This window comes from Hylaeus volcanicus, chromosome 2, assembly GCF_026283585.1.
Source record: "Hylaeus volcanicus isolate JK05 chromosome 2, UHH_iyHylVolc1.0_haploid, whole genome shotgun sequence".
Taxonomy (NCBI): Eukaryota; Metazoa; Arthropoda; class Insecta; order Hymenoptera; family Colletidae; genus Hylaeus; species Hylaeus volcanicus.
This window is the reverse complement of record NC_071977.1, coordinates 29,153,701-29,170,774: the sequence shown is the minus strand read 5'-3', so window position 1 is coordinate 29,170,774 and position 17,074 is coordinate 29,153,701. Positions and strand designations below refer to the sequence as shown.

At 37.8% G+C, this 17,074-nt stretch overlaps 3 protein-coding genes across 9 annotated transcripts in view; 1 reads left to right on the top strand and 2 right to left on the bottom strand.

Annotated features, from left to right (window-relative positions):
- The window catches only part of LOC128872757 (myb protein-like), a 42,049-nt gene extending 40,541 nt beyond the window's left edge, over positions 1 to 1,508 (bottom strand). Inside the window, exon 1 of the mRNA XM_054115764.1 lies at positions 1,169 to 1,508. Within this exon, the coding sequence (XP_053971739.1) occupies positions 1,169 to 1,188 (20 nt within the window). The 5' untranslated portion in view covers positions 1,189 to 1,508. The remainder of the gene's footprint in view (positions 1 to 1,168) is intronic.
- A 777-nt stretch (positions 1,509 to 2,285) lies between these two features.
- LOC128884993 (PX domain-containing protein kinase-like protein) lies at positions 2,286 to 7,613 on the top strand. 4 transcript variants are annotated; one of them, XM_054138722.1, is made up of 9 exons: positions 2,286 to 2,767; positions 3,214 to 3,402; positions 3,480 to 3,576; positions 3,651 to 4,075; positions 4,154 to 4,330; positions 4,404 to 4,814; positions 4,885 to 5,041; positions 5,113 to 5,157; positions 5,638 to 5,780. In XM_054138722.1, the coding sequence occupies exons 1-8, from the start codon at positions 2,666 to 2,668 to the stop codon at positions 5,127 to 5,129; spliced, it is 1,575 nt and encodes a 524-aa protein (XP_053994697.1). In that variant the 5' UTR covers positions 2,286 to 2,665; the 3' UTR covers positions 5,130 to 5,157; positions 5,638 to 5,780. The 4 variants fall into 4 exon arrangements, with proteins under 4 accessions (XP_053994697.1, XP_053994696.1, XP_053994695.1 ...); XM_054138721.1 differs by having other exon boundaries at positions 5,629 to 5,768; XM_054138720.1 differs by lacking the exon at positions 5,113 to 5,157 and having other exon boundaries at positions 5,638 to 7,613.
- On the bottom strand, positions 7,270 to 15,839 carry LOC128884994 (tafazzin). Of its 4 annotated transcripts, none has more exons than XM_054138723.1 (6): positions 15,556 to 15,836; positions 14,123 to 14,194; positions 11,735 to 11,863; positions 10,116 to 10,359; positions 9,564 to 9,818; positions 7,270 to 8,846 (listed from the first exon to the last, which is right to left on the bottom strand). In XM_054138723.1, the coding sequence occupies exons 1-6, from the start codon at positions 15,668 to 15,670 to the stop codon at positions 8,807 to 8,809; spliced, it is 855 nt and encodes a 284-aa protein (XP_053994698.1). In that variant the 5' UTR covers positions 15,671 to 15,836; the 3' UTR covers positions 7,270 to 8,806. The 4 variants fall into 4 exon arrangements, with proteins under 4 accessions (XP_053994698.1, XP_053994700.1, XP_053994701.1 ...); XM_054138724.1 differs by lacking the exon at positions 7,270 to 8,846 and adding an exon at positions 8,949 to 9,486 and having other exon boundaries at positions 15,556 to 15,839; XM_054138725.1 differs by lacking the exon at positions 14,123 to 14,194 and having other exon boundaries at positions 15,556 to 15,831.
- Between the last annotated feature and the right edge of the window lie 1,235 nt (positions 15,840 to 17,074).

Below are 17,074 nucleotides of genomic sequence, written 5' to 3'. Positions count from 1 at the left end.
TGTCGTCGTGACAATCAATACTTTGTTATTTATCGCTGAGACGAGAATTATAATATATGATATGAATATTAATCTGAAAACGATTCTAATACGTAAAACGAATATTGTATTACTTTGTCCGGAAAATCCGTGCCGATTTTTTGTAGGCGGTCGTGGAACAAAATGGTATTTATATATTATTCAATAAACATATAACAAAATTCAAATGTGCCTTTGAATTTTTCTTAAAAATTGCCACGAACTTTCTGGACAATCCAATATAATACTAATATTGCGAACATAAGAAAATACGGGTAAAGTCTTAATGCTGATTTTCTGCACTCACAGTTAACTAACCCCCTAGGACGAAAATTTTCAAAATGAAAAATCAGGAATATCGATTACTGCCTTTTTCGTACGGTACTTCGGCGTAACGTTCATTTCGTTCGTTGTTGTCGCTATTGTCAGAAATCGACATTTTTTATCTTAATCGGAGACCGAGCAAGCCTTCATTCCAGCGGAAGAGCATCGAGCAGCGTAAGGTCGAATAAGAACGTTACGAGAACCTGTATATAAAGAAAACAAGTTTCTCGCGCGAACTGTTTGATTTCTGCCGCTTGATGTTCGATTGGTTCGTGACCGGGGTTAAGTACATTCCAACGGAACGAGAAATTTAATCGAAACACAACGTCGTCCTCTGAACACACGTGTACTAACATGGACACGTTGTAATTGAAACTCTAGTATCGAACGATGTAATCGTAGCTTCCATTTAAATAACGTGACATAATCGACTACGGCTTTAATCTATGTTTATTATTCGAATGACAAGGATAGATACAACAGAAGCAAGGCCTCTCGGAGAAGGAGAGAAAGAGTCGATATTTGAACGCTTACACAAACTTCCATAAATATCCAGTGTTTCAAAACGACAGATTTTTGAGTAGCCTGCCCTTCGTATAAAGAACGTTCGTTATAAACGTAATAAGAAAAGTAACAAAATATGTAATAAAATATCACTGTGTTAGTCTTCATCGACAAGACATATCTGATTAACTTTTTGCCACGAATTTGAAACTTTCAGAAGTCGCAGACCAGATGGCCTCTCCTCTCCTCCCCGTCCCGTGACAGAACGCGACAAGCGCGAAATGACGATGTAAGTTTACAAGAAAGAGACAAAGTGACTCACCTCTTTTTGGCAAAGCGCATAATCGTTTAGTGTTGCATCGTTCGTTGAAGACCACCTAATCCCAGAACACTAGTCACCAACGCGTAAATTACCACGTTAAATTCCTTCGGGTCGCCGAACTCGGCAACATGGCCGAACTCACCCTCACGATTGGAACAACAATGATTCGCAACCTCCAAGGGAGAGAACGTATCGAAGACTGTGTGTCAGAGCACGTAATACTTTTCGTCGATTATCTATCGACACGAAGGACACGACCCGTCGTATGTCACGTTCGATCTATCGCTTTTGTTTACACACAAGCCTTGACAGTGGAGACTTGGATTTCACGTTGGCAGTTTATAGGTCATTCGACATTCGCACTACAGGGTAATTTTTTCCGCTAGAATCAAAGATGCGAACGAGCCAACTCCTGACATCTGTTGGAAGTGCGATGAAACTACGCAGTTCGTATGGCGAAAATTAATTTCGTGAGAATACTGCAACAGTGTCTCCAGAGACATCGAAAAAACATTGGCAAATTGGGAACAATTTTTCCGGAAGTATTTGTGTATCCCTCGGGCCGTAATAATCCTGTACTGTGATTGTAGAAAAGCGACTGGTGTGGGCATCTTACAACGAACAGTTGAACTAATCTTAAGCCTACGTAATCCAAGTTACGTTAGATGGCGCTACAGGTTCTATATACCGACGGTGTAGTTTGGGTATTATTTGCGTTGCAACAAACTATTTATAAAATAATTCTTTTTTTTAAATATTACGTTTCAAATATTGCCCTTTACAATTGTCTCTGCCTCTCTCCGGTGTCTCTCTTTCTTCCTTTAACCAATAAAACGGGACAGCGCTGTCTCTAAGAAATATCTGAGATAGTACCGGGCTTAGAAACTGCAGGGCCCCGCTTAGAACATTTTTGTAGGAGTTGTTATTTTCACAGCACAAACCTAGGTTAATCGAATGATCGAGTAATTCACTACCTACTTAGTAAACTTTCGTACGATGGCAATTTCACTTGTAAGATTGGAATAAATCAGCCTAACGGGGTACAGAAGCAGGGTGCCATTGGGAGCCTTTGATTTAATTTGCGTAGAGCCGTCCCTAACTAATGTGAAACTACGGGGACAGGAACATCAACCGTTCCGATAAGAGGAGATAAGACTTTCGCCTCTGTAAAATTACGCCGTACTACTGTAGAAACTTCATTTTCTTCGTAGTGGACCACCTGTTCACGTGGTATCACTGCAGGAGGGTGATTGACGAGGTAGCGAAGGTGTCAAATTCTGACAAGTTTATAAAACTGAATCGCGACGATCGTTAGCGGCGGGATCGCGTTTTAATCGGGGTGACATTGAGAAAACGTTCACGTCGAGTGCGAAATATACGTTCATCGATGTTGAAATGAAGCAAAAGCGCGTTATGTATGGCGACTCGCGAAAACTGTGTGATAGGCCCACCCAGTACGCCCCTCATGGGCCCTGCATTACGTCGGATTAATGATCAATGGCTTTATTTGAGACGCGATACATAAATAAAGTGCTACTGGATGATACGGAGAAGCTGACGAGCATCATTGAAAATGCAAGAACAATTGACGGACACACGGTACGGCGCACGCTTATTGGATATATTCTTTGACAATTTGCTCGATAATAGAAGTGTCATTTATACCATGGTATCGTTCCAATCTCGTGTCATTGGATAATGCAACCGGACATTGTTGTTTGTTTGATAGCCATTTTCGATCTTGCATCTGTCTTCACGACAGCACACCTTTATTTATCCGTAAACAAAGATTCGGCTTCTTCTAACGTTTTACGTCAAAACGAACAGATCGTTGCGCCCGTAGATAAATATAATCTCAAATGTATCTCGAAGAGTAATTTACGCGTATCAAGTCTTCAGCGATTATTTACGAAATTTTTATACGTACAAATTTATAATAAAATTTTTGTATTTTCGATAGTATTTATATCCCTTGGTTAACGAATGTTTTTAAGAGTGTTTTGCCGCATCAGATAAACGATACATTATAGTAACTGTCGATCTAGGAATACGTGATCAGAACGCAAAGAGGTCCACTTCCAGAAAAATCTTGGAGAGTCAGTAAACGTTACAATGACTTCGTACAACTTAATGCAGCTTTATCAATATCAGCCATTGATCTGGCTCTTCCTCCAAAGAAAATTATTGGTAATATGGAGCCAGACTTCATAGCTCAACGTCAAGTAGCACTGCAGGTAAATTGTGGCTCGAAATGAACAAATTTGAACTCTACAGTTCTATCTTGTTACAAAGATATTCTTATTGTTTTCAGAATTTTTTAAATACAATACTAATGAATCCCATACTGGCTTCGTCGCTTCCTATGAAAAAATTCTTAGATCCAGATAATTACACAGCACCACTACATGGTATGTTTGTAATAAAGCACTATAACAAATGTAGTAATGTATTTGAAAATTATTTTTATGTATGTATTTTTCAGAAATAGCTCTGCAACAGGTGTCACTAGCTTTACGTAGCGATGCGAATTATGAAGTTTGTAAGGCCATTCCTGACATGGGATGGCGGTTAAGAAAACATTATTATACAGTTAAAAATCGTCAAAATCCCAAGCAAGAATTACTACTTGCATGGGTAGAATTTGGTCCGGACAAACATCTACAGGACAAAGATATGCATGGTGTTTTCAAAAGTTTAGGAACGTTAAAACACAATCATATAGAACCAATTGTTTTCCAACATGTGACGGAAAATGGAGCGTTAACGATAAGAAACTTTCATCCGAACGGCACGCTGAGGGACACTTTGTGTGTGACAAAACCTAAACAACCATTTATAAAGAAGTATGGAAACCCGAAACAAACCAAATCTTTATCAGTGCTTGAAATTGCAATGTATGGATACCAGGTTAGAAGATTGTTACTTTGTATTAAAAGATTAGATGTACCAAGTTAATGCTTTACATTAAAATAAGTGTCATTCCAGATTTTGGAAGCTTTAGGATTTCTTCACGAAAAAGGTCTGCCCTATGGACATTTACATACTGGCAACATTCTTTTAACTCAGAGATGTGCAAAATTGTTAGATATAGAAAATGGCCTGTTAGGCTTGCCTGCATTCTATCGGCCTTACGTTGTTCAAAGACGTAAACTTCACGCTACGGTAAGATCGAAATCATGCATAATACGTAACATTTACTAAGCCGTCTAGTAACCAAATGATTATTTAAAAACAGACGCAAGTAGACGTTTACTCGTTTGGACACGTATTATATGAAATGGCATTTGGAAGGCCGCTTCTCGAGGCTACCTGTTCCGATTTTCCGTATTGTGATGCAACCCTAAAAAGTTTATTCGAGGTAATTTTGTCGCCTGAAGCTTTGAAACAAGATCTACCAACGATATTCCATTTATCGGAGCACCCATTTTTCGAGTCGGCAAGACGTGCAACTCTGGCTATTGGATCAGTGGAGAAACCACACTTCAAATTAAGTAGTCATTTAAAGGAAGCTTTACTCGAGGCGGTGAACAAAGCAGAACAAAGACTGAAAGACGAACAAAAGGTAGTTAGGCATCAGAAGAGACTCGTTAAAGTTCAGGAGATGATGAGCTCGGAAGAAGAGATGAAAAAACGAAAACAGAAATTAGTAAGTATCTTAAACGTAACATCAAAGTACAAAGAAGCAATACTACTAATTGATCATTCTCTTCTTGTAGAAGAAAGAACAAAAACTAGCACAAGAGCAACGTTCTGCAAATCAATTAGGTACAAATGGAATAAAGCAAGCGAATGGCAAGAGTCCAGAACGTTCAGATAGTCCTACAAGCACTTCCACGGCTACCAGCGTTGGAACCTTGACTCCACCGTCTTTCCGTAAGTATTCAAATCTGTCTCGAGTCATCTTCGTTAACGACTAACAATAACCTTCCCGATTTTTACATTAGCTGGGCACAAAAGTTGATGGCGCATACTACGCTTATTTCTCTCACGTAGGTCATACGATCATTCAGCATTAATTATACGCATACATCTTCTCATTTGACCATTGCTTGGATACATTTTTAGCGAAATGGATCTTTTCACTAAGATCCTGTTTGTCTCTGAAGTTGCATGCTCATTCATATATTTAAAGTTTCATTTAATCCTGTTATCAATACGTATCGATCGAGGATTTCAAACAATGGCATGACTAATAACCAATCTTCTCGTATCTCGTAATGTGTCTTGTGAATTTGCGTCTTGCAAGAAACATATTATAATATATAAATATTTCTTCTGGACTCGGCAAATCATGTGATTTATCACCCATTATCAGCAGAGGTATCGTGTAATAATTCTCGTCAGACGTTAAATATAGTTTGAGTTATAGAGGGTTAAACGTCAATCGTATCGTATGATAGTGTGTGTCCAAGCGATGTCGTGCAACTACCGTTGAAAGTTACAAGTCTGTTTAACTCAAGGTTCCGTAGATGTGCCGCGAGGTGATGGAGCCCCTGTTAAAAGTACTATCCCACCACCTCCGATGCCACCACCCAATGGTGCAGCTGACAACGCCCCGATGGTGACCAACGAACGTGCCGCTTTACTCGGAAGTATTTGTAACTTCAACAAAACTAGTCTACGGAAAATTGCTAACGGACACCCTTGAACAAATAGAATAGTTTAATTGAAAGGAAAACTGTTAAACGATTTTACTCTATAGAATATTAGAAAGTGTAACGCGGTCCATACCACGAGGATGCAACATTTTTTTTTTAATCAAATGGATATAACGGTGTTTATAGTTTGATTTCTATCGCGATACTTGAGAGAACTGTGCGTAGATTTAAATTCCGTAGGATTTTAACGCGTACACGTTGCAAAGGCAAATATAGTCATTAATCGTGTATTTACAAACAATCGTATACAGAGTCATGCTATTTATATGTACATTAGCCGCACGAATCGTTGTTAGAAGTGGGGCAATATTTAAGTATTATCTGCTGTTATTTTTCATTCTTCGAACACCGTCCAGAGTCGGATTCGTGATTGTAACAAAATCAGCTGAATTGAATCGTGGACAGATTTTTAAAAAGATGATCTTTTATATATATATATGTGTGTATGTCGTATTCATGTAATCGGAAACAATCAGACGAACCAAGTTTGTGTATTTAAAGAGACAAGGAAATAATCTTTATGTCGACTCCATTGTATCTGGGAGTCTAGAGAAATTTATCTCGTTCGCATCAATTTTATTCATGAAACGATACTGCGTCTTATTTAATCAATGGTATGCAGATAAGAGTGATGAGTCGATGATGGTACAATCTTCAATTATTATAAAAATGATTTGCTTCGATCAAAATCTCGAGATCGTAATTTTTAACAAAATTCGCTTTATCGATTTTTGCAACGGAGTACTAGAGAGTCTGAAACGATAAGTGATAAGTTAAGAAGTGATAGCAACTATGTATGTATTATGTACATTTTTTTCTCGTTAATGTTATATACCGTTCTGTCTATTCAAAGTTTATGATATGTGTGACGTATTAATGTATAGTCATATTATAACAATCTCTGTCAGCCCTCTTTCGTCTCGTAAATGTGAGTATCGTATGTTGCTTTCCTTGTATCAGTCGTAGAATTGGGAACCGTTCGTTTCTATACGGAGAGAAAATGTGCCAAGAGAACATGTACGCGATCCTTTTCGTTCACAAATATTAAAGACATGGTATGGTAAACGAGGCGGTAATCTATTTCTATATGTCACAAAACAGTGTACGTAAGATTTTGTCGGTGGACGTCGTAACGACAACATGTAATATAGTCACGATTTTCATATGTAACAATTGATTTTAAATATGTCCGTGTAAATGCTATTCCTCATAGATTAATCTGTATCTTTGTTTTAACGACAACTGTGAATTATCAAAATAAAAACAATTCTATATTTATCGAAGAAAGAAAGATGTGACTCGTATAATTCCGAACTTTTTACGATACACGTCAATGAATTATATTATCCTTCCGTTAATAGGGAATATTATTTTATCCGTTATGTAAACAGCTGTAATGATATATATACATATACATACTATGCGTTATTTAAAACGATTCGCTAACATGAGAAATAATTTATTCAAACGAAATAGTCATGTAAAAAAGATATCACATTACATTTTCAATAATAATCTTATTCAATATAAATTTGAAACAGAAGAAGATAGTTTTCATGTACGAGATATTTTACTACTCGCTACAAGAATTTAATAAATAACAAAATGTGCATATCTCTGCGTTATTTTTATCATTCGAAGTATGTTTACAACTATATTGTAAATTCTCGGTATATCAAAAATATATGTCAGTGTATGCGAACATAGCTGTCTTAATGTGTGATCTTAGATCATAAACGTTAGTATTGTATTTTCCTTGAGAATTTAACAGATACGTTGAGTGTTAATTGAATCTCGTTTTACTTTCTCCTTCATTCAACATCACATTTCTTTTCAGTATAATCGTATTCCATTTGTGCGTAGCGATACAAAAGTTACGCGACCTCTTTTTCAATATATATGCAGAGTAAATTCATCCAACGAACAAAATTATATTACGCTAGTATGCGGTCACAAATTGTGAAGCTCTACACCATTTGAATCCTAAATTCGGTGTAAGGAGGCAAGGCCTCTTATAGTTCGGAAGAGGCCAAACCACATAATCTATAAAGGTTACCGATATATTAAAAAAGCTATATTTTGCGTAATAAGTAATTTTTTTGGTACAACGAGGAATAGTTCTGACTTTTATCTTGAATCTACTAGTCGAGTTCATCGGGACGCTTATCTAACAATTCCTGTTTTAAACGAGACGCACAAATAATCCTGTGTTAGGTTGTGGAGACAAACACTAGATGATGAATGGAAATTGCGTATAATAACTTGAAACTATATCTACTAAATAAGAATTATGTCTATCTCCTTACTATAAACGATTAATAGCGTCTCGTCTAAGATAGGACATGCCAGCTAAGCCTTACCAATGAGTCCAACTAGCAGTTCCAGGATGTAGCATAATATTACTAGTCATACAAAAACTGATTACAATACCATATAAATTCCTTAACTATCCTTTTTGTGTAAATTAAGGCACTTGTAAGGTTGTGGCCCAGACTAAATGGTCCAGCTGGCACAGTTGGGATACTATATTCAGGACCTTCTATAATTTGTGATTGTCTTAACGGTTCTTCTATGAAGAATCTCCTGTGAGTTTGTATATAACACGTTACCGATAGTTCGTTCTATGTACAACGTGTGTATGTATGTACATTGTTGCGTACGAGCTCACTGTAGCCCATGAAAACATATATGGCATTATTAGTTAAGTCGGGATGACTCGTATTTAAATTAAAATCCGAAACCAAGCGTGACGAACGTAGCCATTTCCCTTTTAGAGAGTCTAAATCACTCATGTCCAGCGTGTGTATTGTGTTGCACAATTGCACATATATCGCTAAACGTGTTGTCCTTAGGTAATCACCTCTGATTAAAAAACCTAGCACGAAGTTCCACCTAGTGTCATATTAAAAATTGCATGTTTATTTTGTTGACTAATTAAAGCTGATTGGGGATGACAATGCGGTGGCCCCCCTATTGACCATCATAACTTTTCGTGAAGTTCCTCGGTGACAGATTTTAATCTGAAAAAAGCACGAGCGTCTTTAACCACTTTTAGTCCACGTTAATCTAAACAATAGGATCAGCGACAGGAGATACGCGAATAAATCGTAAAACAGAATTACGATTGAACGTTTCGAACCTGACGAAGGCTCTCTTGAAGAATTTCAATTTATTGAGAAAAGTACAAGAGAAGGATGAGAATATAATCAAAGAGATAGTGTCTAAACATACATAAGAGAGTGACGCACGCAGGTGGTACACAACACATAAACTATACATTACTACTTACTTCCTATTTAGTATACTATACATAATCTCAGTCATTAATACTATATATTTACTATATAATACTATATACATATATAATACTATATAATACTATATATTTCACCTACAATACTTTTATACGATATTGCCACTTCACACGAATGAGGAAAAGAATGGAAAAGAAGAAAAGAAGAAGCTAACAAGAAGCTTAGCAACGAGAGATACATATAATGAACATCTTGGAATGGAACTCGTTCCTAAATCGAGAGTTGTTTGTATTTAATCAACGAAGATACTGAGGAGGGTCGAAACTCCAGGGTCGAAACGAGAATCGTAATTCTTTTCTAGGATTTATGCGGACCTACTGCGAATTATCTTCTCATTGTGATTAATCTAAATTACAAGTTATAATTTTCACAGATTAATTGATCTTATTATTTTAAGTTCCGAGATAAAACGAGAAAGTGTACCTTAGGAGCTCTTCCTGGATACGATCCGTGATCGCTTTCCTCGCTTCCATCTCTGTTGCTTTCGATGTACGTAATTCTTGCACTAATTCGCTAAAGTCTATGGGTTCACCGTAATTCATGGTGACCTTTTTCCGTAGTCTCAGTATGTAGGGTGGTTCGTTGGGGAGAACTTGGTCCATGCCAAGATGATAAATTGGAATCACTAAAGGTGGAACGGGTGACTCCAATATTAACCTTCCCACGCCCCATTTTAACCTGTAAAAATACAAGGCGTCGTAATTAAAAAAAAAAAAAAAAATTTTACGATACCGATAAATCCCGGGCAATCGAATGGAAATTCAAATAGGAAAAAGTTAGTTCTATAATAGTCTTTAGTTTTAGTCTTTAGTTCGCAACTAGTGGTATAATAATTTTCATGCAAAACGATATAGCGAATTGATTACAAGACGTGTCGTGTTTGACGAGATCAACGAGAGCGACGGAGAGCAACGGTTACAGCTAGAGCAAGCTAGAACGCGCGGTATACGATCCTGACGGAACAGAAAGGCGAACCTCATGTTCTCTTTGAGCATGTTCACCTTCCCCTCGGGAAAAACATGAACCCAATCCCCAGAGGCCAGCTTCTCGATGCAAAAATCCATCGCTTCCTGATAGACTCCGCCACCCCTGATTACGGGAATGCACTTGCCCAGCATAAAGAAGTAGGAGTGCCAGATATTCGTGAAACAAATGTCGTGAGCAGCGAGCGACCATCTCATCTTACGTCGATTCAGGAGATGCCTCAGGTCCAGTGTCGCTAAATGAGTTCAGAGATTTTCTGTCTTAAATTCTTTCATTCGTTCGCGTATCGACGTCATTCTGAGAAAGAAAAGATTATATATGTCTCAGGAAGGGGGAACGTGAGAGTGCCTAAAGAAAAGGCTCGTCACCGTAGTATTCAACGATGCATAGAGACCTTGAACGTGCACCGTATTTTTTCACTTTTAATTGCCGCGAATACGATTACAAAGTACGACAATAAGCTGCTTAACGTTCGACCAAAGTGCAAGTTTAATTAGAAAGTTTTACGCTCTTTACTTCTTTTAAGTATGGCGTTACAAAATTGCACACGATAAAAACACGAGTGACTCGCTGAATACGTTTGAAGAGTTAGTCAAGGGTGTTAGAAGATTAAGGATGAAAATAGATTGGCTGATCAAACTTGGGCTTGGGCGACTTTGAATCACGCCAGAAGCGAGTTCAACTCTTATGCCAGCTTGTTTCTCGGTTTGATAGACAGCGAGCACATGCTCGCGACTTTGCACGAGGAGACGATCGATACAGGATAGCCAGGTAAACAATACAGTGATAGTCTCAAGCAAATAACCTTGAATAGTCACTATAGAGAAAAGTTTCTTCGATGCTTTGTTCGAAGCAGAGTAGGACAAATCTTCGATTAGATAAAGAATAATGCCTTATCGTTTATTCGTGGCTCATGAATAGAAAGTTCATTGTTACTCATTATTGAAATAAACTTTTCCCTCGAACAACAAAGGCGGACAAATAAATATTTATCGATCATGTAAATGAGAAAATACTTCCTTGCACATACGCATGCATGTCTTCTGTGGCGTGTATCGTGTACATTATACGTATTTAACAAATACTACCATACGCAGGGCTAAAGTAACATTCTACACAGAACTACGGATACCAATACACAGAACAATTCTACAGACGCGTGTACGTGAAGTATTGTGTTTCCATTCGCACAGACAATAAATATTTATCCATAAACTTCATTCGTCGCAACGAATAACGATTCTCAAGCACCTCGACTAAAAGATATTTCATCTACGCAAAGACTTATTCTAAACTATTCGAGTAACGTCCAACTCTGGTTCGAAGGGCGCTTCTGCTTCCATTTTGGTCGGAGATAGCAAGTACACCTCGCGTATTATTCCCAAGGAGCAAGACGCATAGGGAATCGAACTTCTCGGACGCGTGTCGCTTCTCGGAATCTGAAAAAACACTGTGACATTCAACGATCCTTTTGCACAATCAGATATTTATGGCAACAAGAAACACCCGATGGAATCGATGGAACAGCGTCGAGTGTTAAGCACAGAACGGTCGATGAGATATAATGGCGGTTTGTCGAACCGCTCGGAATTATCGTCGAGACGACTTACCCCATATGCCCGGATCGTCGAAACAACTGTGATGATTCGACACGGTGATGAGGGGGACATTTTTCGGCCGGTTGTCTAACGCCTGTGTTATGATGTGCTTGTTGTGTACCGTCGTTCTGTTCAGCCATTCTTAAACAGCAGGAACGGAAAGAAATGCTTCGGTAAATTAATTCGCACCACCAGGAATGGTCTAGCCGAGTTCGACGTCAGGAATGCGTTTTACGTTCACGCGAAAAAAAAAAGGAGGGAGAACAAAGAAATACACGTTTCGCCACGATCGCGCATAAAATATTCTGAAATATTCCTTTCGACTTCCATCGCGAATTGCTCGGCGAATCGTGGCTCAATTCAGGAAATGCACTAACGAACTTCGAGTCGAATCCGTCGTCTACGCTCGGCGTATTTGATTACATGCAACTCTATGGTTTTACTTTTATCATTATGAAAGTCGATCGTGCGATGGTGATATACAGGGTGATCCTTAGGCGATGATCCACGGCGTTACCCCAAAGTTGAAGAATACGTGGAAGAACTGTTTAACGTGGAAGGGTTCGTCATTTCTTCAAGGTCATTTCTCTTCGTTTTACTCGCGCTCTTTATTCTAGAAGGCGATAACTGCTTTTAGCGATTGGTTCAACGACCTACAGTGGGTGTAGAAAGTATTCGTGCACCGATCAATTTCCGAAAAAATCTGTGTAAAATTTGTAATTTATTAACTTATTTTTTATACACAATAACATTCTACATGTTCTAGGAAATCTCTAGAATAGATAGATTACAACAAAAAAATAGCTATTTATGCAAGTTGCGAAATTAACAAGAAAAAAAACAATTAATCGATAGAAACGTTGAAGCAATAAGTATTCGCACGACTGTTTAAAAGTACTCCCCTGGAAATTTGATGTTTTCTAATTCGCACGGAGCAATAAACTAATGCGTGTACGTTACAAACTCTACTGTAAACGGTTCGTCATAAATAGACCGCGGATCTTGATGCATTTATAGGAAATTTGTACGTGGAAGAAATTACAAAATGCAAACAATATGCAAGAGTCTAAAAAAGATTGAAAGTAACGTTCGTGTTATAATATTTGCAGAATAAAATAAATTCCTATTTAGGTTCAATTTTTCTAGGCACAATCGTACAAATACTTATTGCTTCTATACTTTTGCCCATTTTTCGCATTTTTTTGTTAACTTCACAAATTATATCAACTAGTACATGTTGTTTGGACTATATCTATCTCAGAGACTTCCGAGAATATGTAAAATATCATTGATTATAAAAAAGGAAGTTAAGAGACTACAATTTCACAGAAAAGTTTTTTGCGGAAATTGATCGGTGTACGAATACATTCTACACCCACTGTATCTTTCAAGATCATCGTAGGTTACGAGTATGTAACGAAGCAATTTCGAAAGCGCGTCTTGTTGAAGAAGCTTGGAGTTAGAACTTAATCTATGATCTTGGGTAAGACTTTGTAAGATAAGCGACGATAGCTTTTCGCAATGGAACTCTTATGTTCAAGGTCATTCAAGATCACCCACACGTAACAAAGCAATCTTGAAAACGTATTTGTTAACAAGTTGTAGATTAGAAGTTTGAACGTATCGCGAAAACTAACGACGGAATATTTTAGTTTGTGAACTTGTAACCTTCAATCGTCTTGTATGATAAATCTATGATGATCCCAGTCTAGCCAACCGAATCCTCAGCATATGTACTTCTTATCTTAGACGACGGTTCCAGTCTGAACATTGTACAGCTCTTATTGATCAGTTGTCGGTTATCAATTACGGTATGCACGGTGAGTCACCTACTACGTTAAGCGACGAAAGAATGGAAATTATATTCTCTACGAGGTCTTACAAGATTTTTAAATCGTCTCTATCCCAACCTAAACAAATTTCTTTCACCCAGCGAGTTTGAATGTACAAAACAAAAAACGAAAAAAAAAAAGAAATTCACCTTCCCTTAACCTTCCCATTCTACGTACGAACAGATCCTCCATGCTCTCAAATTTTACAGATCATCGTATGAGAATCACCTTGTGCGCCGTGAACGTATGTAAAAAAAAAAAAAAAAAAAAAAAATGAAAGAAACGAAGCGAAGAGGATGAAGAAAGGGCCAGTCGCTGAACGAAATTCGTGTGACGTGACATTGAATCCAGAAAAACGAACGCATTTGGCGCTCGTTCGGTGCTATTACACGCGGAGAAATTGATGGAACGACCAAGAAGAGAGGAGTGAAAAAGGGGAGAGAGGCGGGATGTGCGCGCACGTCGTGTCTATGCGCTCAACCAATTGAGTAATGCGCTTAATTTCCGAAGTTTATTGTATCGTCACTAAGTCAACACCGAGCCGTCCTCGTAAATCAGTGGTACTCACTGAAAGGCCAGCAAGGGCCAATGACTGATTTCCTGCGCCCTTCGTTGGGCGGTAACGCATACAGTATTCTACCTGAAATTAGAAACACCACACATCGCAGAAATAAGTTAAATCGTATTGAAGCGAAGCACATCGACGTCCGTTTTCATTGGTTACAAACCGTTACTAGAAAACTCGAGGGAATTAGCTATGCAGTAGGCGGAACGACTGCTAACGAGTCCACGACCAGAGAGACGCGTAATATCAAGCGATAGGATGTTAATATTATACAATTATGAATTCAGAATATCGATTAGTCGTTACGTTTGCGTGGTAACTTTCATTATCAGGATCACACGGTTAAACGTTCAACGGTGAAGTAGCGTTTTCTTATTCGCACACCTACCAAATTTTCCAACTTTGCGTCACACCTGCGTTTCATCGTTTTTAATGGCAGTTCGCGTAGTTGGAACAATAGAAATTATCGTACAGGATTTGAGATCGTCGCGAAACGAGGTGGGAAGAATTTATATAGACTCGTATTATTCGTACTTATGTATCGATTCGCGCGTCTAGATATTTTTAACGTTAATCGGTTTTCGATTTGAGGCGTATTTAAAGTATGCGCGCGAAATTGAAAGAATTATGCGAAGGATAGTGGAGAAGATTGATTAATTAGAAGGTATAAATATCGAAGTCGATTGCATGGTAGTAATTGTGTGCCCATTTTTTCAATGAAATAGAAATGTAAACTTTAGATCTAAACGTACTTGTTTATACGAAAGATAATGAGCGCAAATACGTACTAAGGTGAACTCGAATGACAACAATTACGTGCAATATTAATTGCTACTAATCATGCCTTTTTTCCTGTAATACGTAACGAATGTTATTGGTACCAACGATGACAATTCTTAAAGACGATTAATAATTAATAGAAATTATGATAATCGATGAAACCATGTGACTAAATTTTAATTTCTTTCGATACGCAAATTTAATTATAAAGTTTATGGTTACGATTGAATTATACATGAGTCAGGTTCGATGAAATTTGTCGTAAAAAATAATCCGAATGATTAATCGCAGTGATTAAATGAATTTTGTTCACAGTGCTCTATACGATTACATAAATCAGTAATGTTTTTTTCGTCCCTAAGCTACAACCTTTCGCACGTCTATTCATGAAACGATAATCTATTTTGCGATAATCGTACTCAATTGAACGCTTCATTGTCCGTTTCTGTTCGCGTACAAATGATAGATATCAACCATAAAACGTGCAGTTATCATACGTGCCAATGCCTTCCCGTAGTAAAATTATCAGATTTCCAAACCTCGTGAAACGGTTTCTGAATGTAAATCGAAGCGATGGATGGTAGAATCGCGCGTCATCATCAGGCTAGCAAACAGTACCGATTTTTACCGAAAAACCGGCTCGTGTGGTTACTTACCTATAATGATTTTTGAGAAAATCCCTACTGCAGCGAAGGTTATACTGCTCGCAATGTTCCAGAGCCTGGTCGAACTTCGAAGCTTCGGTATGATCCACTTGATGTTGTATAGCATTGCACTATCTTACGCGGGCTGGATTCAAGAGGGAAAACAGCAGCGCGGCACTTTTTCCGGACGATTGGGAAGCGACTTCCCCGCGAGAAATCGTCGACTCTTTCGTAACTCGCGACAACCATCTTCGTGCCAACTTCACGCCATATTTCTCGATAACCGTCACGTGGTCGCCCGATCGACACCGAACGTACCCGAACCTCGTCGTCGTCTATTAAACAAGGCTGGCACCATTCGAACGATATTATCGCTTCACCTGTCTAGCTGCTGTTAACAGAGGGCATTGTTAGACAAATTTCATTTTCGAACAATAAACAAAATAAGGGCTTATAGATAAGGAAACATATATATTAGGGGAACCAAAAAGTAATGTCATTTCTTTTACATTAAATTCAAACAAATACGTTCTTAATAAGTTTCTATTTTCAAACATTTATGTAATCACCCTCAGCCCTTTGACATCCAGCGTACAAATTTTCAATGGCAAGATGGATAAAAATCCACCTCCACTCCACCTAATATTTTATTATCTTTTGTTATCCTACATTAACTGAAGAGTGAAATAAAAAGAAGTGTCCTAGGAAACTACATAACATCTGTGCGTAGTGTATTGTAAAGTCATTATTATGAATGTGTTGCACACAAAAAAAATTTGACAGATTTATCTTCGCTATCGAATAATTTAATTTTAATTTGAACGTTTATCGGACCCTTTTTGCATCGAGCAATATTCGATATTCGTTTTTACGATATTTGCGTGTCATAGAGTCATTACTTTTAATGCGTTGGTAAATGTCATGACATTTGTTTTGCATTCACATGAAAACGGCCAGGAAATATGTCTCATGACTAAATCGATCGCGATCTTTTCCTGCCAGCATGAGATATACATGTTATTGATTTGCTCAGATTACGCTGTTAGAGTGATGAAATTTAGAGATAATTATAATTGTTGAACTAAATTCATTCGTAAACATAACCTATACCACAAGATTTCAATTATAAATAATGTTTTTGTAGCATCTCATTTACGATCCGCCATTGCCACTATACTACATTACTGTCTAACTATTTGCACTATTTTTCGATAGATGGCACTAATTGTAGCGAAACTAGATAAATTGGAAACTGACACAAAAACTGACCGTCCCCATTTATTCAAATAATTATACGTTTGAAACAAGATCAATATTTTATTTGCAATTATTTTTAATCGAACTCCGTTCGATCGAGATACCTATATTACCTTACCGACAGTGGTGAACAAATTGATGGGTGCATTATCCTAAACGGTGGTAATGGGGTCTCGTTAGCGCGACTCGAAAATTGCGAGGGATACATTATAATAATCGTGGCACGCACGTAGTCAATATAATAGTAAAACGCTCGGGAGATCGGAGATAACCA